Here is a 17,160-nt window from a genome sequence, read left to right on the forward strand (position 1 = left end):
ACGACCTGTCAGGCACTGCAATGGGGATTCCTATTCTATATAATTGATACTTTGTCTTAAGCAAGCTGAGGCAGGTTCCAACGGCAATTAACAAAGTATTCCGAACGTTCAAATTAGCACCCATTAAGTACTTTTCATGATTTTATATTTCCTCTGCAATGAAGAACCATTGCCCATAGTTATTATGTCACATTATTTATATATACAAGTCATGCAAGGGAAGTTATATATTTAACGAGCCCAATGAAGTATGAGGAAGCTATACAATTGCATGCTAAATATTTGTTGCGAACGTCAATAATCAGCGTTTCCACAATTGAAGGAAAATTCCTTCAAAATGACCACCATGCATGCATGAACGATGCAGGGATTGTATATAGTCTTAATAGGATATATGCATTATTTCCAAAGTTCTTTGTTTCTCTTTTTTGTCATTCTACCATCCCCCTATACAGGGTGTCTCAACTGAAAAAACGCAACCACTTAAATATGCAAGAACATTAATACAGCTCTAAAGTGCACCTCTGGGAATTGAAAATGGCTCTTAATCCTTCATTTACAATGCTAAAAGTCATTTTAGCTGCACTATGGTGCAAACCCCGTTGCTTTTTTTTGAGGATAGTCTTATGCAAATAAGTTGTGGAAACGCTGTCAATAATCTACAGTCTTGGTTTGGTCTGCCTTGCTGGTATTGGACTTCTCAGCTTGCGATAGCTACCCCTATAAACAATATTTAGATTACTTGGAACCTCCAACCAATTGGATACGGGTATGTTACACGTATTTTTTAATAAAATGCTGCATGCATGCATGCATGCAAATATATAGCCCAGTTAAGCTGAGATTAAATCTCAGATTTATGTCCAGTAGAGCAAATCAGATTGCACGTAAGCTCATATCCAGCGCTTGTGTATATAATAGTTCTTGATATCATCCAATGATTGTTATTAATAATTTAAGAAAAAGTAATAATTTACAATTCTTGTTTGGAAAGTTAACTATAGTAACTACAACATTAAATTAAAATTTTAACAGTTTATTTGTATAGATAATCTTGCGATGGCGCGTGTACAATTGGGGATTAATAATAGGAGTGATGTTTGAAAGTTTTCCAAAATGGACGGGTTGCGCCGGGAGCAAATAACAGATTTTAGTAGAATTTCTGTATGTTAGCAATATATACTTTTATTCAACGATTTATTTTGCAATCTTAGATCGCACTGCCACAGCAAAAGTAGTTATTAAATGCGACACACTTAGAACCAATTTTAAGCGATTTGACCACGTTTTTTGTTATGTTGTTGTTGATTTGAAAGTTTTGTAGTAATACTTTAAAACGATGACGTAAAGTGAAATTTAATACCCTGGAATATCCAAACAGAATCCAAACGGTTATTTGTGCTTTGTAAGCAATTTTCCCAACTCAATTAAGTCTTAAACGAAAGCGATATAGCTACTGTGTCCACTTTGTCGAAAGTCAAGAGGCGGCCGGTTTCATCAAACATTTGGTTATTGGATACAGTTATGTTGTAAAGACTAGAGTAAGACTAACTAAAGTTTATTAAATAAACGATTTATCTACTGTAAACAGCAAGTTGCCATGCAATAAAGCGGATGTCAGTATGACAAACCTGCCGAGTATATAGTTAAAAATTTCAACGCCTTATAAAGTGTTTTTTTACACGAAACCTCAGAAGCATGCAAGTGAAGCAAGCACTGATGCTTTATGTCATCACGAAATTTTGAGATGTGTAATTTTTAGACCAATTCCCAATCAAACTAATGTCTCTATAATTATACATTGAGGTCGAAGGCCATATTGCGGAAGCAGTCGCGCGGTATTATACCATTATTTAGGCATTACCATATCACTTTGATCGTCTCAATAGTGAGGTTTCCATGTTGTTAAATGGGAATTTATCTTATATTCAGTTTTGCCCAACGAATATGAGCTAGCTTAGGCCCGTTTTAGACGTCAAACTTTTCATGTGCCAAATCAAATTCGAGTGAACTCTAAGTAAACAAAGTCAAAGACTTCAGTTCAATAACATGAAACATTGGACGTCTGAAAGGGGCGAGATCGGACAAAACGAAATTTGTCTGTCGAACTGACTACATGAATAAACACTCTCCAATTATCGTTCTAGTTTCGGCCCTGGCCCCTGATAATAAAACAATTCTTGGTGTAGAACTTTCGAATTTCCGCGTTTGTGTGGAACAATTGTGCTAAGTCGGCTGATAATCTAATAGCCGTTAAGGGCTTGATATTCGATTACAAGCCTTTATTGGTATTCGATTACAAGCCTTCTAAAATTTCGGCGGTAAAAGTCTTTTGTATTGTAATACCACGTTACAATATAAACATAAACTTGCAATATAACATATATAGTACGCGCGTGCTGTCGGTGCTGATTGGTCGAGAAGCGTGTTCCTATATAAGTGTATCGCACGGGACTTCCGGCGAATTGACAAGCGAAGTAATGTAATGAGAATTTGTAATTGAATCGAATTATAATATTTGTACAAAATCTTTTTATTGGGTTATATTATAAAATAAATAGAAAAATTCCCACGCGTATTTCTATAACTGCATAGAAACGTGGAAAAAAGTTTTTTAAATAATTTAATTTGCAATTATATTTAGATTGAAACAAGCCATCTGGTTATAGGATGTCCATGTTCGTTCAAATAGCGTTTATCCTTTGCCTTTGGTGTGGGGGATTGGTCACGAATGCCCAGGACAATGCCACTACTGGTGATTGTAAGAAAATTAATACATACATACAGAATATCAATACATACAACACAGCGCTTATATAGGTTACATGCTTTTAAAGTAAATTTAATGATTACAAACTAAATTTATGCAAGGAATTGAAATGTGATATTAAGTTATATTTTGTGTTCAATCCTATTTTTTCCTAACGTTTTTTTGTAGCAACATCAGTTATGACAACACCTGGCCCAACACTATCGACCCAAGGCACAGGTAGTGTACATTATGTTTAACTGTACGGATAAAATTCCTGTTTTTATTGGTTAGCCACCTACGGATAATTCCTCGTATTTTTAATTATTAACGTTATGTGTACAAATAATTCCTGTCATTATGAACTCATATCTAAACAAATAATGAGTTTCTACAATTGTTGATGCAAGCTAGAACTATATGGTTTTGAAAATCACTAAGGCGACGTTTGCATGCACAAATTTCAAAAACGATGAAAGAAATTTTTCACGCAAAGGATAAAAAAATGCATAAAAAACTGGCTTTGAAAATTTAGTTTCCCAGCATATTAAAATAAGAGAGAAGAAATGAATGAGCGAACCGTATGGCAAGGACACATTAGCCGAGGTTTTGAAAATGTTTCACATCGAAACTATACGTGAATGATAAAATATATTATTAACTATACAAACAATCTCAGTTTTGATAGTTTTGGCACCAACAAATAAATTCCTAGTATTCTCTAACTGTGACGTTTCCACGTTTCTGCAATTGTTGAATTTGTTGATGCCGGCAAAAGTCGGTTTTGAAAAAAAAGTCGTAATCAAACAATAAAATAATAATTATATAAAATAATTATCCCTACCATTTGATCACATATACTGTTTTATAGTTAGCTGAGGCCGTGAATAATCAATATTGCCGGCTTGCCAAAATGACGGATCGGAGATTGCCGCAGTAGTTGGAAAACTGTGAAAATTATGTTAGCACGTGCCATTTCATTGACTTTTGGTCAAGATTGTAGCTTGTAATAATTTAGACTGCTCTGTCGATGATTTATTTACACTCACGCGGTTGTCTTGTTTCTTTCCGGTTGCTACTTCGATTTACCTCGTCATTTAGAAGCAGACGATGATGTCTCCAGGCTGGGCTTAATTGTTGGTTGCGTTATCGCCGGCGTAATTGTTGTCATTGTTTGTGTGGTGGTGTACGTTGTCTGCTGGAGACAGAGACAGAGACAGAGACAGTTGGTAAGTCGAGCTCGTTGCGTAACTCACGTATGATTTGTTCACGAAAATTACGTCGCAGTTAAAATAATCCAGTATCAAAATTTATTCGTGCTCAGGCTACCGATACAAAGGCCGGGACACCTAAATGGATCACTTAAAAAGGATCACCTGAAATATGTATAGCCTCTGTATGTTTTTAGCTTTCGTTTCAAAATGCTGTACTTTCCACGTAAATATTTTTTTATTCTTTAGAACCAGAATCAGAATGCAAAAGTCGTAAGTAAGTATATTCTTCTATATTCGTCTATAGCAGGACTTGTAATGCTTTGGTTTCCTTTTTCCTATGGTCAGATCCAGATAGGCCCGTATCTAGAAGTTTAATTTCGAGGGCGGGGTGTATATTCATATATTATTATGTTTACATATCATGTAATAACAATAGGATGCATAAGAAAACATTCGGGCCGGCACAAACATATGAAAATACACCCCCCAACCCATTAAGCTTCTAGCTACGGTCCTGGCCCCAGAAACGAATTCTTGTCTAAATTTCTGTTTAAGAGTAACGCCTGTATTAGAAGGTCGCTGCATGTTTCTCAAAAATCCAATGAGTTAGAAATATCAATCTCGTTGTAACGGGCATCGCCGAAATTGGTTTGCATTCATATAGACTTTGCCGCAATTCGTTATGCTTAGCCACTTCAATTTTGGGGTAAAAAGATTTATAAATGCTCAACAAAATATGTCTTGGACAAAAGATTTGAAACTTGCAAACGGTAAAAACAAATTGTCTGAATTAAAAACCTTGTGTATATACCTAAGTCTCTAAATAGCCATTTAACAGCTGCCAAATGTTTTTGGTGAGCTTTCAAAATATTGCAGAGTACGTATTCAGAAGAGGCTTTGAACTTGTTTCAACTTAATATTCAATGCCAGTAGTATCTTTAGAGCAAAAGAGAAATGCAAAAAATGGGAAAAAGTTTTATAAATCCTCAACAAAATATGACTTGCACAGACGATTTGAAGCTTGCACGCGGTGAAAACAAATCGGGTATATACTTAATTTTAAAATGGCCATTTCACAGCTACCAAATGTTTTTGGTGAGCTTTCAATATAATGCACAGACAGCACAGTACGCATTCAGAAGGGAATTTGAACTTATTTCAAGTGCCAGTAGTATTTTACTCAAGAGCAAAACAGAAACGCACAAATGGAAACCGATTTCTGCGGTGTCAAAATAACGACCCCATGATGGTATTTCCACTGAAATATGAGTTTGATTTTCAAGTTTTTTACCTTCAGACTTTCCATTGAATAAGAAAGGACGTTCTCATGCATTGTTCAGTAAAAAAAATTTTCTATGCATGTCCTGCACTCAATAAGTATGAGTGCAAATGATCTTTTAGAATACACACATATAAGTGATTGAGGCCATCGCTATAGTAAATTAAATCAATAGACCCTTTTATAATTACGTCAGAACATTATCGTTTTGAATTTAGAACTACATTTAAATAACTTGTGATTTTTGGCACTTCACTCGATGCAGGTAAATTCTAAACGTTCAAAGGGTTTTAATCTCGAGTGGAATTATACACACTTCAAATTCAAGCCGGGAACAGTTTATGGAAAAATAAGTTAACTATAGGTCCTCCGGCAGGAATCGAACCTATACGCTTTTGCGATGCCGATTTGAAAAGTGTATAATTCCGTTCGAGATTAAGACCCTTTGAACGTTCACGTTTAAATAAGGTGGATTTCAAGTTTTAGCCCACGACTAGGGATACACATTCTCGAGTAATATATATGGCTTGTGCATTATGGCTTCCGCACTTATTTGTCAAAATGAAAGAATATTTTTCATGGATGTGTTGAAGAAGCATGTTTTGCATCTTTGCCGTGGCTCGTGAGAGTAAAACTTGAATCCATCTCATTTAAGGTGGTTCTAGATTAATGACGATAATGTTGTGACGTTATCGAAATGGTCTATTGACTGGGAATATTGTGAATGGAATGAATCAATTTCTTCATCTGGGTGGTTTATATTTCTTACTTTCATCACTGATTTCGCAAAATTTTATAATTGATGCTTTATGCTTTTAGGCGCAGTTTATCTTTCTGCTGCTGCAGCTTCCTATGGTAACTATTCTGTATTTCTCTATAGCTGGACTTGTGATGCTTTGTTTTCCTTTTTCCTATGATCAGACCCAGATAGGGCGTAACTAGAAGTTTAATTAGGGAGGGTGTATATTCATATATTAATGTTTGCATATCATGTCAGAACAATAGTATATATAAAAAACAAAACATTCGGGCATAAGACAAATTTATAAAAATGCACCCCTCCCCTAATTAAGCTTCTAGATACGGTCCTGGCCCCAGAAACGAATTGTTTTCTAAATTTCTGTTTTAAGAGTAACGCCTGTATTAGAGGGTCGCTGTTTCTCAAAAATCCATTGAGTTGGAAATATCAATCTCATTGTATCGGATATCGCGGAAATTGGTTTGCATTCATATAAACTTTGCCGCAATTTGTAGTACTTAGACTTCAAATTTGGGAAGCAAAAAGATTTATAAATGCTCAACAAAATATGAGTTGAACAAAAGATTTGAAACTTGCACACGGTAAAAACAAATCGTCTCAATAAAAACCTTGTGTTATTAAAAATTATTAGAAATAAGCATTTCACAGCTCCAAATGTTTTTTTGATGAGCTTTCAAAAGATGGCACAGTAGGTATTCAGAAGGGAATTTGAACTTGTTTCAACTTATTCAGAGTGCCAGTGGGATTTTAATTAAGAGCAAAACAGAAAAGCATCTTAACGATCCCATGATGGTATTTCCTTTCAAATATGAATTTGATTTTCAGTTTTTTACCTTCAGTCTTTTCACTGAATAAGAAATGACGTTCTCATGCATTGATCAGTAAAAACAAAATTTCTATGTCATGCACTCAATCAGGGAGTATGAAGGTATATGAGCTTTTAGAATACAGGCGTATAACTGATTGAGGCCATCACGTCACAACATTATCGTAATTGATAATTATATATAAGATGGATTTCAAGTTTTAGGCCACGACCAGGTTGCCTCGTTCTATAATATCATTATGTAATGTATGGCTTATTTCCACACTTATTTGTCAAAATGAAACATTTTTTTCATGCATGTGTTGAAGAAGGATGTCTTGAATCTTTGCACGTGGCTCGTGGGAGTAAAATTTGAATCTATCCCATTTAACGTGCTTCTAATATTGTGCTTGATGCTTTATGCTTTTAAACAGATAATGATTATGAGGAAGAAACTTTAGAAAGTATGTACCAGTATTCTTCTATATTCAGTGCATGTTTCAAGTTGAAAGTTCATAAACACCGATTTTTGCGGTATCATCTTAACGACCCCATGATGGTATTTCCACTGAAATATTATTGATCCGCGCCCGCCGTTTTGCAGCGGTGTCGTGCACAAGCGCGGAAAATTCGAGAGCTTGCCTCTCTTTTACGCAATAAAATTTACAATGACTGCAAGCACAAGTGCTCAATTCACATAATTTTCATGGCAGGAAATGGAAAAATTACTCGCTAATAAAGACTCAAAAAACAAAAAGTCTACAAAGTACTATTTTTGAAAATTGAATGTAATTATTGAAATAAGACTAATAAATTTAATTTCAATATTTACTATTCAATATCATATTCTAACAATGTCGACCGCTAGCCCATATTTGTAAATAGCAAGGCTTAAATATTTAATTTACTTTTACTAGTACCTCCGAGAAAAGTCTCAAGCACATCGACCCCACCCACAGGTAGGGGGTATACCATATTTGTGAATAGCGAGGCTTAAATATTTTATTTTTACTATCATCAGATTATACTGAAAACTACACATACATATATAGAGTCTTGATTACAGGAGAAAACAACGAACAGCAAGTCCATATTGAATTAGTTCTTACGCCACTGAAATATCAACACTTGTTCATGAACACTTGTACACCATTGTACTAACCGAGGAAATTACAACACTATCGTATACCTCCACCAACATCACTATTGGCTTTCAAAAGTTTGCACAGTGCGTATATTCAGAAGGAAATTTGAACTTCAAGTGCCAGTGGTATTTTACTTAAGAGCAAAACAGAAATGCACAAATGGGAACCGGTTTCGTCTTAACGATCCCATGATGGTATTTCCACTGAAATATTATTGGTCCGCGCCCTCCGTTTTACAGCGGTGTCGTGCACAAGCGCGGGAAATTCGCGAGCTTTTCCTCTCGTTTACACAATAAAATTTACAATGGCTGCAAGCACAAGTGCTCATTTCACATAAGTTTCATGGCAGGAAATGGAAGAATTACTCGCAAATAAAGACTCGAAAAACAGGAAGTCTACAAAGTTCTATTTTTGAAAATTGAATGTAATCATTGAAATAAGACTAACAAATTTGTTTTGAATAGTTACAATTTGTTAATGCTCATGTGCTTTTTTTTCAAAATCCAATGAATGATAAAACAATTATTGAATTCGGCTTTCGCAGGATATCCAGAATAATTCAGGCCTCGAATTAAGGGGCAGACTGAAGACTGAAGATTGCGATTGTGTAGAATTTGTAACTTTTTTAGAATATTAATATTTTCCTATTAATATGTTGCACCATGACGATATTTTAGCAAATACGATGTTATGCAGTGAATTAACGAGTTATTAAACCTGTGATTAAACTAATCGCATGCTCATAATGTTAAATCATATTCTAACAATGTCGACCGCTAGCACATATTTGTGAATAGTGAGGCTTAAATATTTAGTTTACTTTTACTAGTACCTCCGGAAAAAGTCCCAAGAATATCGACCACACCCACAGGTAGGGGGTATACCATATTTGTGAGTAGCGAGAATTAAATATTTTACTTTTACTATCATCAGATTATACTGAAAACTATACATACATAGAGTCTTGAATACAGGAGAAAACAACGAACAGCAAGTCCATAATCAGTAAATTAGTTCTTACACCACTAAAATATCAGCACTTGTACATGAACACTTCTACGCCATTGTACTAACCGAACAGATTACAACATTATCGTATACCTCCACCAACATCACTACTAGCTTTCAAAAGTTTGCACAGCACGTATTTAGAAGGGAATTTGAACTTATTTCAAGTGCTAGTAGTATTTTACTCAAGAGCAAAACAGAAATGCGCAAATGGGAACGGATTTCTGCGGTGTCAAATTAACGACCCCATGATGGTATTTCCACTGAAATATGAGTTTGATTTTCAGTTTTTTTACCTTCAGTCTTTCCATTGACTAAGAAATGACGTTCTCATGCATTGATCAGTAAAAACAACATTTTTATGTCATGCACTCAATGCGTATGGGTAAATGAGCTTTTAGAATAAGGCATATAAGTGAGTGAGGCCATCACTATAGCTTCAATCAATAGACCCTTTCGATAATTACGTCACAACATTATTATTGAAAGAAGACTAATAGATTTGTTTTGAATAGTTACGATTTGTTTAGGTATGCATGAAAACACGGAGTCGGAGTACGGAGTCCCGGAGTGAAGTGTCCAAAACTTTAAAACACGGAGTAGTAAAAACACGGAGTGGACGTAAAAACACGGAGTCGACGTAAAAACACGGAGTCCACGTAAAAACACGGAGTCGACGTAAAAACACGGAGTCCACGTAAAAACACGGAGTCGACGTAAAAACACGGAGTCCACGTAAAAACACGGAGTCGACGTGAAAACACGAAGTCGACGTGAAAACACGGTTTTTACTCAATATTTTTATTCTATATGTGGTTGCAGGCATTCAGATCCTGTGGAGATGGCTATGCTCTCATTGCAGGGGTGTTGGAGGGTGCCTTTTGAAGATGAGATGATTGGCATTGTGGGAATGATGATGATCATTTTCCCCGGCACCCTCCCATGCCGCGCTTTAATAATTTCACTAACGGGAATACACGTGGGATTGAACACCACCCTTTCTCACAAAATCACCACACATTGGGGATGTTTTATGGAACCAATCCATTCAGAGAACAGGCACCAATCGATTCAGGGATTAGCCCCCAAAAGCAAACAAACAGCCCACTACATACGGACAAACAGCATGCTCATGTATATTTGGACTTCATCATCATCACCGATCTCGCCACGAATTAACGTCACACATTTTTCGCTCATTACCACAAATCACATATGCGAGCACGTCGTTCCAAGACCTGCTAGCGGGTTAGAAACGTGCTTTCCCTAGTTATGCTTGAAGCCTGATGAAACATAATTACAGTTTTCAACGAAAAACAAACGAAAGGGACTTGACCAGAATGGCAATAACCGGCGTTCATTCTTGCCAAGGCATCTCACGCGTTTCCATATTGCACCCAGGTTTTTCCAAACAACAAACACATATTCGTAGCATTTCATAAATACAATTTTCAAATCCACAATTATCCACAATATTCTGCATTCTACAATTCCTATAACGGAATCATATAAAATGTTACCAATCATCAATCTTCATCATTGCCACATTGCCAATCATCTCATCTTCAAAAGGCACCCTCCAACACCCCTGCAATGAGGGCATAGCCATCTCCACAGGATCTGAATACCTGCAACCACATATAAAATAAAACTATTGAGTAAAAACCGTGTTTTTACGTGAACTCCGTATTTTTACGTGGACTCCGTGTTTTTACGTCCACTCCGTGTTTTTACGTCGACTCCGTGTTTTTACCACTCTGTGTTTTAAAGTTTTGGACACTTCACTCCGGGACTCTCCGTACTCCGAAACTCCGACTCCGTGTTTTCATGCATACCATTTCTTTATGCTCATATGCTTATTTTTCAAAATCTAATGAATGATAAAACAATCATTGAATTCAGCTTTCGCAGGATATCCAGAATAATTCAGGCCTCGAGGGGGCAGACTGAAGACTGAAGATTACGATTGTGCAAGATTTGTGATTTTTTTTAGAATATAAATATTTTCCGAATATTAATATTTTGCACCATGACGATATTTTAGCAAATACGATGTTATGCAGTGAATTAAAGAGTTATTAAACCTGTGATTGAACTAATTCCATGCTCATAGTGTTAAATCATATTCTAACAATGTCGACCGCAAGCACATATTTGTGAATAGCGAGGCTTAAATATTTAATGTACTTTTACTAGGATCTCTGAGAAGTGTCTCAAGCACATCGTCCTTAAGCACAGAGAAGGGGGTATACCATATTTGTGAGTAGCGAGGCTTAAATATTTTATTTTTACTATAATCAGATTATACTGAAAACTACACATACATAGAGTCTTGATTACCGGAGAAAACAACGAACAGCAAGTCCATATTAATTATTAGTTCTTACACCACTAAAATATCAACACTTGTACATGAACACTTGTACACCATTGTACTAACAGAAGAAATTACAACACTATCGTATACCTCCACCAACATCACTACCAGCCTAACAGAGACACAAAGATTTTTAGCGGGGAACAAAGCAAATTTTTATAAATACGGTCCCGGTCCTCAAAGATCTATATTAAATTTCTATGTAATGCACTCAATCAGGGAGTATGAGGGTAAATGAGCTTTTAGAATACAGGCGTATAACTGATTGAGGCCATCACGTCACAACATTATCGTAATTAATAATTATATATAAGATGGATTTCAAGTTTTAGGCGACGACCAGGTTGCCTCGTTCTATAATATAATTATGTAATATATGGCTTATTTCCACATTTATTTGTCAAAATGAAACTTTTTTCATGCATGTGTTGAAGAAGGATGTTTTGAATCTTTGCACGTAGTTCGTGAGAGTAAAACTTGAATCCATCCCATTTAACGTGGTTCTAATTTTATGCTTTATGCTTTTAAACAGATGATGATTTTGAGGTAGAAACTTTAGCAAGTATGTACCAGTATTCTTCTATATTCAGTGCATGTTTCGAGTTGAAAGTTCATAAACACCGATTTCTGCGGTATCATCTTAACGACCCCATGATGGTATTTCCACTGAAATATTATTGGGCGGCGCCCGCCGTTTTACAGCGGTGTCGTGCACAAGCGCGGAAAATTCGCGAGCTTGTCCTCTCTTTTACACAATAAAATTTACAATGGCTGCAAGCACAAGTGCTCATTTCACATCAGTTTCAAGGCGGGAAATGGAAAAATTACTCGCTCATAAAGACTCGAAAAACACGAAGTCTACAAAATACTATTTTTGAAAATTGAATGTAATTATTGAAATACGACTAATAAATTGTTTTGAATATTTACGATTTGTTCATACTCCCGTGCTTGTTTTTCAACATCCAATGAATGCACATTGAATGCACACGGTAAAAACAAATCGTCTGAATTAAAAACCTTGTGTTGAAAATTATTAAAAATAGCCATTTCACAGCTGCCAAATGTTTTTGATGAGCTTTCAAAAGATTGCACAATACGTATTCAGAAGGGAATTTGAACTTGTTTCAACTTACTCAGTGCCATGCAGTGGTATTTTAATTAAGAGTTAAACAGAAATGCACAAATGGGAACCGATTTCTGCAGTGTCATATTAACGACCCCATGATGGTATTTCCACTGAAATATGAGTTTGATTTTCATTTTTTTTACCTTCAGTCTTTCCATTGACTAAGAAATGACGTTCTTATGCATTGATGAGTAAAAACAAAATTTCTATGTCATGCACTCAATGCGTATGAGGGTAAATGAGCTTTTAGAATATATAGGCGTATAACTGATTGAGACCATCACTATAGCTTTAATCAATAGAACCTTTCGATAATTACGTCACAACATTATTGTTATTAATAATAATAAATTAAGATGGATTTCAAGTTTTAGGCCACGACCAGGTTGCCTCACTCTATAATATATGTAATATATGGCTTACTTCCACACTTATTTGTCAGACTGAAGACTGAAGATTACGATTGTGCAAGATTTGTGATTTGCTTTAGAATATAAATATTTTCCGCATATTAATATGTTGCACCATGACGATATTTTAGGAAATACGATGTTATGCAGTGAATTAACGAGTTATTAAACCTGTGATTAAACTAATTGCATGCTCATAGTGTTAAATCATATTCTAACAATGTCGACCGCTAGCACATATTTGTAAATAGCAAGGCTCAAATATTTAATTTACTTTTACTAGTACCTCCGAGAAAAGTCCCAAGAAAACCGAACCCACCCACAGGTAGGGGGTATACCATATTTGTGAGTAGCGAGCATTAGATATTTTACTTTTACTATCATCAGATTATGCTGAAAACTATACGTACAAAGAGTCTTGATTACCGGAGAGAACAGCGAACAGCAAGTCTATAATCAGTAAACTAGTTCTTACACCACTAAAATATAACACTTGTACATGAACACTTGTACACCATTGTACTAACCGAACAGATTACAACACTATCGTATACCTCCACCAACATCACTACTAGCTTTCAAAAGTTTGCACAGCACGTATTTAGAAGGGAATTTGAACTTATTTCAAGTGCCAGTAGTATTTTACTCAAGAGCAAAACAGAAATGCACAAATGGGAACCGATTTCTGCGGTGTCATATTAACGACCCCATGATGGTATTTCCACTGAAATATGAGTTTGATTTTCAGTTTTCTCATCCATTGATCAGTAATAACAAAATTTCTATGTCATGCTCTCAATGAGTATGAGTGCAAATGAGCTTTTAGAATACACGCGTATAAGTGATTGAGGCCACCACTATAGTAAATTCAATCAATAGACCATTTCGATAATTACGTCAGAGCATTATCGTAGTATCAGGTAGTCTTTCTGTTGCAGTCCCCCGTGGTAAGTATTCTTCTATATTTCTCTATAGCTGGACTTCAACTTGAATCCATCCCATTTAACGTGGTTCTAATTTTATGCTTGATGCTTTTAAACAGGTTTGGGTTATGAGGCAGATGATCTAGAAAGTATGTACCAGTATTCTTCTATATTCAGTGCATGTTTCAAGTTGAAAGTCCATAAACACCTATTTCTGCGGTGTCGTCTTAACGATCCCATGATGGTATTTCCACTGAAATATTATTGGTCCACGCCCGCCGTTTTAGCGGTGTCGGGCACAAGCGCGGGAAATTCGCAAGCTTGTCCCAGTGAGCTATATATAATATGGAATATAGTAACTTGGTTGCTAAGAGTGAAGCCAAAGATGGCGGAAATTGAAGGAGCTATTAGAGGACATCCTAGTCCTCCTACGTTTTTCATTGTTTTGACCGGGAGTGATGGCTCACAAACCTCGGATTTTTGTGGTTTTCTTAATTTTAAAAGAATAAGAATGGAAAAAATGTAGATTTTTTATAGCAATCTTTTTCTCTGCAACTACCTTATCTGAAAACTGTATTTTTCCACTACAGTGTGAGTAAATATGAATTTTTCGCTGTCGACCAGTACAAGTACGCTTAAAACTTTTGCTTTGCCTTTCGAGTAAATTTTGTTTTTTACCTTGTAATTTTGACACAGTTTAAAGACACTGATATTCCTTTATTTTTGCCAATCGTCCTATAGCATGGGGCAGTTTTTATAGATTTTCTTCCTGCATGAAATGTTCGTTTAAAAATGCCATATTTTCTCTTGTATTTTGAATCTCGTATGTTTCGGATAATTTCTTTTGATAAGTTATTGTTTTTATGGAAGACAACTTAATACACATCTTAGCTCTTAAAACTGAGATAAGGTAACGCTTTATTTGCGTTATTTGAGTGTATTCTGCTATTTGCGAGAACGTCAACAACCTACACTCACTTCTCTTGAGATATTGCTCCTTTCTTATGGCAAATTTAAGTGAAACTTAAATATATCCTAACACAGAGCATCAGCACTTAACTTTAATTAAAAATTCTATCATTTCCCACACAAAAAGATCAGAAAATAGCCAAAATAAAATAGTAAATTCAATCAATAGACCATTTCGATAATTACGTCACAGAATTATCGTTTTAAATTTAGAACCACATCTTACACACTCAGGTAGTCTTTCTGTTGCTGTCCCCCATGGTAAGTATTCTTCTATATTTCTCTATAGCTGGACTTGTGATGCTTTTTTTTCTTTTTTCCTATGATCAGACCCAGATAGGACCGTAACTATAAATTTAATTGGGGAGGGTGTATATTCATATATTAATGTTTACACATCATGTGAGAACAATAAGATAGAAAAGAAAACATTCGGGCATAAGACAAACATATGAAAATACACCCCCCCCCCCGAATTAAGCTTCTAGATACGGTCCTGGCTCCAGAAACGAATTGTTGTCCAAATTTCTGTTTTTGAGTAACGCCCGTATTACGTGGTGGGGGTAACGCGGTGAAAACAAATCGGGTGTATATACTTAATTTCAAAATGGCCATTTCACAGCTACCAAATGTTTTTGGTGAGCTTTCAAAATATTGCACAGTACGTATTCAGCAGGGGAATTGAACGTATTTCAAGGGCCAGTGGTATTTTACTTAATAGCAAAACAGAAATGCACAAATGGGAACCGATTTCTGCGGTGTCATATTAACGATCCCATGATAGTATTTCCACTGAAATATGAGTTTGATTTTCAGTTTTTTTACCTTCAGTCTTTTTATTGAATAAGAAATTACGTTCTCATGCATTGATCAGTAATAACAAATTTTCTATGTCATGCACTCAATGATCATGAGTACAAATGAGCTTTTAGAATACACACGTATAAGTGATTGAGGCCATCACTATAGTAAATTCAATCAATAGACCCTTTCAATAATTACGTCAGAGCATTATCGTTTTAAATTTAGAACCACATTTAAATAAGTTGTGATTTTTGGCACTTCACTCGATGCAGGTAAATTCTAAACGTTCAAACGGTCTTAATCTCGAGTGGAATTATACACACTTCAAATTCAAGATAGGAACAGTTGATGGAAAATGAGTTCACTATGGGTCCTCCCGCAGGAATCGAACCTACGCTTTTGCGATGCCGATTTGAAGTGTGTATAATTCCACTCGAGATTAAGACCCTTTGAACATATAAATAAGATGGATTTCAAGTTTTAGCCCACGACCAGGGCGCCTCACACTCGAGTAATATATATGGCTTGTTTCCGCACTTATTTGTCAAAATGAAAGAATATTTTTCATGGATGTGTTGAAGAAGGATGTATTGCATCTTTGCGCGTGGCAGGTGAGAGTAAAACTTGAATCCATCTCATTTAAGGTGGTTCTAAATTAATAACGATAATGTTGTGACGTTATCGTAAGGGTCTATTAGCTGAGAATATTGTGAAAGGAATGAATCAATTTCTTCATCTGGGTGGTTTATATTTCTTATTTTCATCACTGATTTCGCAAAAGTTTATGCTTTATGCTTTTAAACACGCAGGTGATCGTCGTTGTGCAGCTTTCCATGGTAAGTATTCTTCTATATTTCTCTATAGCTGGACTTGTGAAGCTTTGTTTTCCTTTTTCCTATCTATGATCGGACCCAGATAGGGGGGTAACTAGAAGTTTAATTGGGGAGGGTGTATATTCATATATTAATGTTTACATATCATTGAGAGCGGTAGTATACAAAAGAAAACATTCGGGCATAAGACAAATATATGAAAATACACCCCCCCCCCCGAATTAAGCTTCTAGATACAGTCCTGGCCCCAGAAACGAATTGTTGTCTAAATTTCTGTTTTAAGAGTAACGCCTGTATTAGAAGTTCGCTGTTTCTCAAAAATCCATTGAGTTGGAAATGGCAATCTCATTGTAACGGGAATAGCCGAAATTGGTTTGCATTCATATAGACTTTGCCGCAATTCGTTATACTTAGACTTCAAATTTGGGGAGCAAAAAGATTTATAAATGCTCAACAAAATATGTCTTGCACAAAAGATTTGAAGCTTGCACATGTTGAAAACAAATCTTGTGTATATACTTAATTTCACAGCTACCAAATTTTTTTGGTGCATGAGCTTCCAAAAGATTGCACAGTACGTATTCAGAAGGGAATTTGATGTTGTTTCAACTTACTCAGTGCCATGCAGTGGTATTTTAATTAAGAGCCAAACAGAAATGCACAAATGGGATCCGATTTCTGCAGTGTCATATTAACGACCCCATGATGGTATTTCCACTGAAATATGAGTTTGATTTTCATTTTTTTTACCTTCA

General features: G+C 35.7%; 1 protein-coding gene across 7 annotated transcripts in view; it reads left to right on the forward strand.

The window, feature by feature from the left end:
- The first annotated feature begins 626 nt into the window (after window positions 1-626).
- Window positions 627-17,160, forward strand: part of LOC114527013 — a 30,594-nt gene continuing 14,060 nt past the window's right edge. For 4 of the 7 annotated variants that reach the window (XM_028548574.1, XM_028548577.1, XM_028548578.1 and 1 more), the window contains exons 1-15: window positions 1,438-1,541; window positions 2,645-2,761; window positions 2,939-2,989; window positions 3,851-3,978; window positions 4,210-4,237; window positions 6,062-6,097; window positions 7,242-7,271; window positions 7,725-7,766; window positions 8,782-8,823; window positions 11,157-11,219; window positions 11,870-11,899; window positions 13,160-13,201; window positions 13,919-13,948; window positions 14,982-15,029; window positions 16,382-16,408. In XM_028548574.1, the coding sequence (XP_028404375.1) occupies window positions 2,671-2,761; window positions 2,939-2,989; window positions 3,851-3,978; window positions 4,210-4,237; window positions 6,062-6,097; window positions 7,242-7,271; window positions 7,725-7,766; window positions 8,782-8,823; window positions 11,157-11,219; window positions 11,870-11,899; window positions 13,160-13,201; window positions 13,919-13,948; window positions 14,982-15,029; window positions 16,382-16,408 (688 nt within the window). In that variant the 5' untranslated portion in view covers window positions 1,438-1,541; window positions 2,645-2,670. Of the gene's footprint in view, window positions 770-1,437; window positions 1,542-2,644; window positions 2,762-2,938; window positions 2,990-3,850; window positions 3,979-4,209; window positions 4,238-6,061; window positions 6,098-7,241; window positions 7,272-7,724; window positions 7,767-8,781; window positions 8,824-11,156; window positions 11,220-11,869; window positions 11,900-13,159; window positions 13,202-13,918; window positions 13,949-14,981; window positions 15,030-16,381; window positions 16,409-17,160 lie in introns of those variants that run through there. The other 3 variants (XM_028548575.1, XM_028548576.1, XM_028548579.1) reach the window with 3 other exon arrangements.

The sequence above is a fragment of the Dendronephthya gigantea genome, unplaced genomic scaffold, assembly GCF_004324835.1.
Source record: "Dendronephthya gigantea isolate DGI-Jeju-01 unplaced genomic scaffold, DenGig_1.0 000042F, whole genome shotgun sequence".
NCBI classification, from domain to species: domain Eukaryota; kingdom Metazoa; phylum Cnidaria; class Anthozoa; order Malacalcyonacea; family Nephtheidae; genus Dendronephthya; species Dendronephthya gigantea.